The following is a 10,245-nucleotide window of genomic DNA, read 5'->3' as shown; positions in this document are numbered from 1 at the left end:
TGTGTGTGTGTGTGTGTGTGTGTGTGTGTGTGTGTTGCTGTATTTGTCACGCAGTCTGTTAACAGATGTTTCAGTCTGTCTCTGACTGGAACTCCTCACCTCCAGATCAATGATCCCATCAGGTCTGGTTCTGATCAATGATCCCATCAGTTCTGGTTCTGATCAATGATCACATCAGTTCTGGTTCTGATCAATGATCCCATCAGGTCTGGTTCTGATCAATGATCACATCAGTTCTGGTTCTGATCAATGATCCCATCAGGTCTGGTTCTGATCAATGATCCCGTCAGTTCTGGTTCTGATCAATGATCCCGTCAGTTCTGGTTCTGATCAATGATCCCATCAGTTCTGGTTCTGATCCGTGTCAGAGGTGGTTAGCTGCCGCTCAGCAGCGACAGAACTCCCAGTTCTGCCAGCTTAGCTCTGGCCACGTCCTCCCAGCCCTTATTGGCCAGTGGGTTCCTGGGCGACGGATGCATAATGCCCTCGACTCGCACGCCCAGGCCCGCTGCAGACAGCGCCCGGCGCGCCCGCTGCTCCGCCACCCTTCCCACGCCGATCACCATGGAGACGCGCAGCGCCCGCACCGCCCTGCACAGCGCCGAGTCACACAGGGAGAGCAGGGCCTCCCGCTCGGCCGGGGCCAGCTCCGGGGGGGTCAGGTTCTTGCCGCTGGCGCTCATGAAAACCAGCGGGCACAGATTGTGCACAAAGCAGTGCTGGAAGAAGCGGGCCGGTTCTCCGCACAGCCTTCTGAAGAAGCCCCAAAACCTGGCACCGCTCACTTCACTCTGAGTGCACCTCAGACCTGAGATCCGTCGCTTTGGGTGCTCGTTGTCAGGACGGCCCACCTCACCCGAGATCCTCAGCCAGTCAACGACAGACCGGACCTCACCAAACGGGACCTGTGCAGGAAACAAATCACAGGTAGTGATGTCAGTGAAGTCATGTGATCAGTGACGTCCAACGCTTTGGTACAGACCAGTTCAGAAGCACTTTTACCACAAGAAAAAAAATTATATTATATATATATATATATATATTTTAAAGAAGTAACACTACATGTTGATAAGATACAATGATCTAACTGCAAACATTAACTGGCTGAATACATTAAGTCATGGAGGCAGACAACTGGCAGCAGACATTATTCCAAACGGTGTTGTGAAGTGTTTACAAATGTCAACAAGTCACAGGGACGCCATGGCCTGGCAACTTTTAAAGGTTTATTCATCAAAATTATTTAGTCCTCAAACAACCAGAAGTTTAGCCTTTCACCCACTGACAGACTGATAGACAGAAATGTCTGAAGATATTTAACAGATGTCAACTTGATGAAACTGTTCGTTTTGTTGTTTCAAGCTGCTTTTCTTACTTTTGACCACAAGGTGGCGCCAAACCTGAGTGTTAAAAGCTTCTAGCAATGAAGCGATTTTCAAAACAAGCTTTTCAGTGAAGCTTCGTTTGCTAAACACACACTTTTAAAAAAATTACATCTTATGCTTGTTTGTTTTAAACTTAAGAACTTATTGACCACATGGTCAGCATGATGGCAGGGGGAATGATGTCAAGAACATGTTCTGCATATTGTTCAACTGCTGTAATAGAAAATGGTGTTCAAAGTCTTGTTTTAACTCTTTTTTTTTAAAACTCAATTACAGTATTTTCCAGTAGTTGGTCCAGTGCGGACCAGAAATATCTAAGCAAACTTCAAATAGCTCAGAACCGAGCAGCCAGAGTCGATTTGACTCTTTGTAAACTGTGGAGACAAAACCAAAAGTCTTCTATTGTTTGTGCATAATAAGGTCATGATTGAAACACGTACATAATGGTTGGTTTGTGTGTACGCGCGTTTTTTGCTACATCGTGGGAACGATTTTCCAGAAAAACAGGCTTTTAAACCCGTTTCCGTGTGACGCTCACCCCGGTCTGCGCCATGCCGAAAGGTCCGGGATTCATCCCCAGAAACAGGACGCTTTGTCCGGGCTGACAGTACGTCTCCACGTAGCAGCGGTGGGTGTCCCAGGCGTACTCCAGCGGGTTGTAAACGTAGCGGACCGGTTCGGCGAAGGAGAGCTGGCGGAGATGGGCGTTCAGTTCCAGTTCAGCCTGCAGGAACTGGGAGGAGGYCGCCCCGAGCACAGACTGAACCTCTTCCTCCTGAGCCAGACCTGTTTCTGGTTCGCCTCGAGCGAGCGTCCGCGTCTCACTTCCGGCCGAGGCATCGTTAAACATGTTTTTAAGCGGTGCGAATTAAATAAGTTCGTATATTTCGAACCAAATGTGTCCAGATTCAGAGGCTTGGGTCCTCCGAGGGCCCAAATCGTCGGTCGGTTATGTTGCAGCACCGCGCCGGAGCTGTCTCCTCCGAAGCTGCCGACAAATGCGTCCTTTTTCCTGGATTTGAGGGACACAGCCGATGGAGCCTTCTCACCAAATCCCATAATGCATTGCGGGCCGACAGGATTAACTTCAAGTGGTTGTATTGGAAATTCTATGGAAGCCCATTTCCGCCACCCTGATAAAAAAAATAAAACTTGTATCTCATAATTATGACTTAGCTATCTCATAATTCATACAAGTTTTATTTTTTATCAGGGTGGCGGAAATGGGCTTCCATAAAATGCTTTTGTAAAGTGATATGATTTTAAATATTCTTGTCAGAAATAAAAACGAGCTGACATAGCAAAATAAACATGCACATGGTCCATTAGTTCTTCAAATATTGCCTTTAAGCTCATTTTGTTTTGTCACATTTTTCTCATTTTGATCTAATTTTGCTTCTGTTTAGCACCGCCCCGGTGGTTTGGCACAGGACGTGCACCGGCCGGTGTTCTGCCCAGAAATGCATCCCTGCCCAAAATTGCATCCCCCTGTCGCGGGAGCGCGCATCGCTCTAAAGTCTCGCATATTGATGAGAAAACAGACTGAAATATGGCTGAAGAGGACATTTTAAAGATATTTGAAACATTATCACGTTTCTTAACCATGTAATCCCTAAAATGGTGGGCTTTATTTCGCAAATTACTTGAAATAAATACYGTTTTTACACCTTTATTGACACATACTGTATGAGTCAAACTTATTTTCAGTCTGTTGAAAAAGTTCTCCACAAATGGTTTGAAATTCTCTGCTTTTTCTTTTGATACCACAATGGCTTAAAAACATTACAAAACAGAGGCCCATTGTGTAGAACATTTCATTAATTTTGTTAAAAGTGGCGTTAAACCCCTCACTTCCTAATCGCTGTGATGAAAGAACAGATTTTTTATGTTTAATGCAAATCAAAATTATTTTTAATAAACAGATTTGAAAATTTGTCTAAGCGCCTGTACCTGTTCTCAATGAAAACCCCAGGTCTCTCTTGTAAATGAGACAATGAGTCTCAAGAAATCTTCCTGTATAAATTAAGGATAAATAAAAATAAAAACAAGCACCTTTGCATGCATTTTATATTTTTTGCAGTTTTATTATAATTGTTCTCAGGAAACTTCAAGCTTTCTGCTTCGTTGATCAGCAAATGTGTTTGCTGTTGGACTTTGAGATGTCAACAGTTCAGAGAATTAAGGCTTCTCTCTGCTGTGGATTCTTTGATGAGCCTTCAGATTGTTCTTTCTTGCAAATCGCTTCCCACACTGGTCACAGGTGTAGGGCTTCTCACCAGTGTGAGTGCGTAGATGACCCAGCAGATGTGCCTTTTGTTTGAAGGCCTTCACACACTGGTCACAGGCGTAGGGCCTGTGACCAGTGGGAAAATTTACATGATCCAGCAGAAATGCCATTCGTTTGAATCCATTCCCACACTGGTCACTGGTGAAAGGCCTCTCTTCAGAGTTGTTGAGCTGCTGTTGGTTGGAAATCTCTAACGTGGAGCTCTCCTCGCTCTGGTCACTGCAGTGTGGTCCTTCTGGAGCTTCGACTGAGCGGATCAGCTGGTCCTCATCGAAACCACCTCCYCCTTTGTCTTCAGATCCGTCTGGACTTTTGCAGTTTTGATTCTGATACACACAAAAAAAAGAGGAAACAGTTCAGATCTGACGTGACAACAACTATCTCCTGAATCAGTTCACCTTCCTGTGTGATAAAAGCCAATCTGTTTAATTTCATGCAAGTCAAAAATAAAATGAAATATTTAGATTTTAAGGTGAATACTTTGTATAGATAGCTGATTTCAAGAGTGACTGAACACTTTATGTTGTTCAAAAACAAACAAAAACTTCTCCAGCCAACAGAATGTGCTGTGTGTGTTTTCTCCACACGTTCCAAACACGCTTACATTTGAAATGTGGTTCAATTTGAAATTAAATTGAGTCTTTCCAAAATGTTTCACAATTTTTTCTATAGTTCAACAGTTTTAAGTACATCTGACATTTCCTACCAACCAGTTTTTGTCATAGCGTTAAGATTGAACAGTGGTTTACCTCTGCCAGTCCTGGCATGGGGCTACTGGTGTCACTCTGGTCGTTTACTCGAAACTCCTCCATATTTGAATCCGCTTTAAGAAAGGAAACATAATAAGCACAAAAGCCTACAGAGCAATACAATGAAACTTAACATTCTTACAGCAGAAAGGACAAAAAAAAAAAAACAATACTGGCACAAGTATCGCTTAACTCTTCATTTAAATAACGGACCTCCCTTAGTAAAAAGAAAACTAACAGAATATTCTTGACATTGAAAATCACTTTTGTGTTCAGCAGAAAACTGATTCATAGTTAAGAACCTTTAATAATACAGAAAACCAAATAAAAGTAGAACAAAAAAATAACATTTTCTTACCAGGTGCTTTGTCGTCTGCACAGGTCTGTGGTCATGTTTGAAATGAATCAGAGATTAATAAATTTAACTAAAGCACATGATTTCCACGGTAACGGCATTTCTGCTCAAAATGCTCTGTTTCTATATGTTTCAAATCTAAACAAGAAGTTTAAACTCCTTCAAACCAATAATTATAAGGAAAGCATTTCATGATGGTGGTCAAAGGTGTACTAAACACAAACATTCAAATCATAACAACCAGTTGTAAACCTCCTGATAGCCCACCAAATAATAGTTTTTAAACATTTTTTTCACTGATAAATCTAAAGATGCTGCCACATCTATTTAGATTACAGTTATGAGTCCTTATATCTTCAGCTTTATAAAGAGGGGATGCAATTTTGGGCAGGGATGCGTTTCTGGGCATAACACCTGTCTCCAGTCTATTAAGGACCACCTAGGCCGGGTCCTTCAGAGGATCCAGCCTCTGAATTTGGACACAGCAGTCAGTCCGTCAATTAGGTTTAATCCGGGTAAAACTCATCTAACCTTTCATATAAGCCTTGAAGTAAATTTGAAATAAGCTCACATGTATTAATATTAAACAAAGCCCTACTTGGTCAAGTAAGTTTAAAAAGACTGAGCAGCTTTGTTAAAGAGATTAAAATATGCAGTTTATGGGGTCTATTTATAAACTTTGACAGATGACACCATCTACTTATGTTCAAATACTTATTTTCCTCTCAAATGTTTTAATAATTTTAGCACAGAAACAGTTCACCTGAAGACACAATCTATTTTAAAACACAAGTTTATACATGTGTGGGGCAAAAAGTAATAAAAGGTATTGGTTTTAGGAAAAAAGATATTTTTCTCTTCATCACGCTGATTTTTGATTGATTTTTGATTAATAAAAAAAAAAACAACTCCTTTACAAATTCTTTATTTTAGCATAATAGTAAGAAGCCTTTCCTCTGATTTTCATACAGTTGAAACTAATTGGATCACAAGGGTACATATTAGTAAGCCCATTTTACAATAATCATTGTAACATTGTTTTTAGGAAGTTATTCTTTATGCACTCTTTTCTACACAAAATAATCAATATCAAGATCCTGTCTTAACTGAGGACCATAACTCTGCATGCAAGACTAATAAAGAAAACAACTAATCCGTGATAGCTACTGTTATGCTGTTGTTCATCTAATACCATTATCAATATAATTTACTACAAATACCAGGGACTTTGTATAAGAAAAGCAAAACATTTTCCTGTGGTTCTAGTCCTAAAATGTCAAAATGACAGAACATAGTGGGCTTTCAACTGTACTGATCCAAAATTGTTCTGTTCACCTTCTGGGTCAAGATGGGCAGAAAAAAAAGGCTTTGTCTAGAAACCTAAAATCTAGCACAGATTAATGAAAAAAAAAATCCAAATCGTTTTTTTTTTTTGTCTTTTTCCATTCACTCCAGTGTACAATTTTGTAATAATTAAAAAAAAAAAAGGTCCATGAAATGATCAATAAAACATGATGAGACAGATAAGTCCTTCCATCTGCCTGGGCACAAAATAAAACTCAGTCTTATATAATACACAATCAACATTTCTATTGCATTTTAACAATAAGAATGATAATACTACAAAAATTATAKATGACAGGTTTTAAGTGACAAGAACTACAAACTGTATTGCCCTTTTGCTTCCCTCCTGTATGTGCACACACACACCAGCGGCGTCCCCTCCACAGACTGGGATTAGTGTTTCCAAAGCTAATTATTGCATTTCTTTAACCTGACCCTTTTTGTTGCCAAGTTTGAACTGCTATCAAGTCACTTATCTTTACATCATTTTTACAAAAACCCTCCTGTACATCTTGTAAAACTTCATTTTAAATCATTATTCTACTTCCCCCATAGTTTAATTCAGAACAAACAAAAAAAATAAAAGTGTGAAGCTCCAAATTTAGTAACAGACTTTAGAGAGCAGCAAAAAATTACAAATAAACTTATGATACATTTCCAGTTGGCTGTAGCTTAAGCTTCCAATTAAGCACCGACTCCTCAATTCTAATAAACAAACTCATTTGTAACAGGAAAGGGGTCAAAGTTTGAGAAATTCAACAAGAAGCAATGCAACTCCTATAAACCCGTCAGTTCATCACAGGTAAAACAAACCCTTCGTTAAACTCCCTCTGCTAACTTAAGGCCAAACCCACCGATGAGAGAGAGATCCAGTTTTACACACCGACCACAGAAACATCTGGATGAAAAGGCCATCATTACAGCTCGAGTGGTGACTCTGCTGGGGCCAAAGCACTACTGACTCCTCGAAAAGACTGACCAAAGTGCCACCGCTGACGTCTGTAAGATTATATATCGTTACAATGTTAACAGTAATGATGACGGAAAGATTTATGTTCATCAGATAACCTAACTTCTTAAAAGAAGCAGTCTGAGCGCCACTGAAGCCATCAACATTCAATAACTATGAAATAAAAAAAATATGTTGATGAAAGGCTTGTAAATAAATCTGATTCACAATAATAAAATAGCTGAAAATGACCAAAAAAAAAAAAAAAAAACATACTAAGGCCACAAGATTTTGTATACTGTTATCTTACAATGTGACAATCTGTACAAAAAAAAAAAAAAAAAACAGTAGGACTGCAAGTGGCCAACCTGCATCCATTTACATCAGGAACTTATTTATGGTAACACCAGGAGTGACTTTTTTTTTCTGCGACAGCACTGGAAATCTGTATTCATACACAGCAGGATGGACAGTAGCACAAACCCCAGCTTTTTTTTTTCTTTTTCTTTTTTTTGGAAAGAAACAATCGAAGAGCTGCTGTGACACACACCTCCACACCTGGTACATACAGGTAAATACAGGAAGGCCATCCACTGTCCAGGAAGTTCTGATTTACACACTTTTTTTGTTGTTGTTGAATCACACAGTTCCTCAAGTTCTTTCAAGTCTCAACTGCAACAGTGACAACGAGCTGTATTTGAACCAAAGTCCATTTTAAAGTATACTTTTGGCCCATTTTGTGCATGAAAGACCCACTCAAGTCTCATAGTTTAATTATTTACACAATCATTAAAACTGGACACTGGCCCTCCTGGAGATATAATCAAAACTGACGCATCAGCTAATTTAGCCTCAACCTTTTCAGTTCAATGTTCCTAATGAGCAGCAAAACTCTGGTCCATGAGACACACACGAAGAGTTTCTGCACTTGGAGCGAAAGTTCAGTTTTAATCATTTTAACCTGAGTGACAATTCTTTAAAGACAAAATGGGCCGTTTAAAAAAAAAGATCTGAAGCAGCTCAAATACTTTTCTTCACCAATTGTTCACAAATATGTAAGGACAAACAATAGCCAGTTTAATACCCCCCCCCCACCCCCCACCCCCAAGTACCACCAACTGATTTTTGTTAACAGTAAAAACCTTTTTTTTTTCTGAAAAAGGAAAAACGAAAGATTTAGTACAAAACAGGACCACTGTTCATCACAGAAATGTCTCAGCTTTAAAAAATAAGAAAGAAACGGGGGAGGGGAGGGGGGGAGGGACCACAGTAAAAAGTAAACTAAAAACAAAACGTCCCACTGTCGTCATCGATCCAAAGACCGGAGCTGTGAGATCAGTCTGTGCTAGAATGTGGCACCACCCAGCACAGAGGTGGGAGGAGGAAACCCTGTGTGGCTCGGCCCGTTTCCGATGGAGCTGTGGACGCGGGCAAGGCGGAATGTCAGACAGCCAGACGCCCCGGGGGAGGGTGCAGGGGGCTCCAGGTTGGGGGTGCGGGTGGAGGCTCCTGGGGGTACGGGCGTGGTTCGCAGCACGGCTGGTTCTCTACTTTGGGTACGCTGCGACCCTGGCACAACCGCCGATGTCGCAGCAGCCGGTCTGTGCGTGAAAAATTCTTCAGGAGACACAAATCCAACAAATAAATCAGGCCTCAGTTGGAGGTGGGGGGTGGGGGGACACAAATAAACACCAAACACTCTGAACAGTTCACATGTGTTTTAAATTAAAACTTGTGTTAATTTGCACAAACCTGCTGGCACCTTTCACACTGGTAAGGCTTCTCCCCACTGTGGACACGCTTGTGTCTCTCCAGGTGGTAGCGCTGAATAAACCTCATATCACACATGTCACATGCAAATGGCTTCTCTCCTAAAAGAGCACACAAATACAAAGTCAATGCATCAATTTTAAAGTCTGGAAAACAATAAACTGCGTGCAATTATCACTTTTTGTTTTTTGGTCCAGAATAACTTCCCAACACTTAGAAACAGTTGGAAAAATCTAATTTCCAAAACATCTTTCAGCTTCTAAAACCTGCTTCTCTAAAAGGCCTCGTCATCAACTCATTATGTGTAGATCAGAGTGGAATTTCTTATTGGCATGGCCCAGATCTACGCAACATCATGGTAGGCCCCACAAACTGGAGCGAGTTTTCAAGTTTTTAGGCTGGTTCAACATCCCATCAAATGATTTGACAATCCAAACTCGAGTTTGTCATGATCCTTCCAAGCACAGCTGCCTGTTCTCAGCAACAAGGGTACGGTGGAGGAACGCATACCCGTATGAGTGAGGCTGTGTCTCTCCAGGTGGTTACGCTGAATAAACCTCATGTCACACATGGAACAAGCATACGGCTTCACCCCTACACACACAGAGCAGTATATTAGCCCTAACACCCACAAGTGCAAGAAATACAAGTTTTAAGCTCAAGCTGAATTTTAACGGCTGCAAAGCTACTTTGTACTGCAAAGAATGTAATGTGTGTTTAATTAGAAATAATGTTATGATCAGACATGCAGCTAAATCATGAGTTGAACTGTGCAGAGGTAGTTTATATCCTAACAGAGGTACAGTACTGTGCAATAGTCTTAGTCTACTCATCTAATGTGCAAAAGTTTATTTCAAAGCTTGGAAAAAATATCTATATTTTAAGCTCATCTTGTAATTTATTTTGTAGTAAACTCATTATCAGATTATTAATTATTTTCCTGGCCTTTTAAGACATTACCATGTAAGTTTTTTTTGGATGCTGTCTGCACTTTTTTCCTGACATTATTCACAATGATCTGAACTGTTTTGTTAATATTTAGGTTCAGTGACTGTCTCCATGATTGCACAGCTGTGGCAATGTGTTTTATATCAGTGTAATGATTAAGAATACACAAACACAACTATAAAAAGACTGTTGACAACTGAATGCATTTCAAATGTTAATGACCAGAAGGTCTAATTTTGAGGAAATTACACCCCTACTTCCTAAATCCCAAACTATGCCAGACCTCCACCGTGTCTGATAGTCACTGCCGTAAGATCAATCTGAACTTTCTCAAAAATCCAAATAATAACCTGAATTTAATCTGTTGTTGTTTCCGAGATTTTTTTATATACTGGCATAATGCAAGCAGAAGCCACTATAAACAATAAATGGGTGGTGGTGGTGGTGGTGGTGGGGGG

General features: G+C 40.5%; 3 protein-coding genes across 3 annotated transcripts; all 3 read right to left on the bottom strand.

The window, feature by feature from the left end:
* Nucleotides 1-6: 6 nt before the first annotated feature.
* On the bottom strand, nt 7-2,466 carry LOC106536731 (single-strand selective monofunctional uracil DNA glycosylase). The gene is made up of 2 exons (XM_014034053.1): nt 1,924-2,466; nt 7-905 (listed from the first exon to the last, which is right to left on the bottom strand). The coding sequence occupies exons 1-2, from the start codon at nt 2,233-2,235 to the stop codon at nt 375-377; spliced, it is 843 nt and encodes a 280-aa protein (XP_013889507.1). The 5' UTR covers nt 2,236-2,466; the 3' UTR covers nt 7-374.
* A 982-nt stretch (nt 2,467-3,448) lies between these two features.
* On the bottom strand, nt 3,449-4,592 carry LOC106536735 (gastrula zinc finger protein XlCGF9.1). Its single transcript, XM_014034055.1, has 2 exons — nt 4,422-4,592; nt 3,449-3,998 (listed from the first exon to the last, which is right to left on the bottom strand). The coding sequence occupies exons 1-2, from the start codon at nt 4,482-4,484 to the stop codon at nt 3,564-3,566; spliced, it is 498 nt and encodes a 165-aa protein (XP_013889509.1). The 5' UTR covers nt 4,485-4,592; the 3' UTR covers nt 3,449-3,563.
* A 1,093-nt stretch (nt 4,593-5,685) lies between these two features.
* LOC106536733 (gastrula zinc finger protein XlCGF8.2DB) lies at nt 5,686-9,433 on the bottom strand (the record flags this gene model as incomplete). Its single annotated transcript, XM_014034054.1, is given in 3 exon segments — nt 5,686-8,686; nt 8,822-8,940; nt 9,350-9,433. Coding segments are annotated over 3 exon segments (377 nt in total), but the record flags the coding sequence as incomplete, so codon positions are not given.
* Between the last annotated feature and the right edge of the window lie 812 nt (nt 9,434-10,245).

The sequence above is a fragment of the Austrofundulus limnaeus genome, unplaced genomic scaffold (assembly GCF_001266775.1).
Source record: "Austrofundulus limnaeus strain Quisiro unplaced genomic scaffold, Austrofundulus_limnaeus-1.0 Scaffold1951, whole genome shotgun sequence".
Classification (NCBI taxonomy): domain Eukaryota; kingdom Metazoa; phylum Chordata; class Actinopteri; order Cyprinodontiformes; family Rivulidae; genus Austrofundulus; species Austrofundulus limnaeus.
This window is presented reverse-complemented; position numbering and strand designations above follow the sequence as displayed.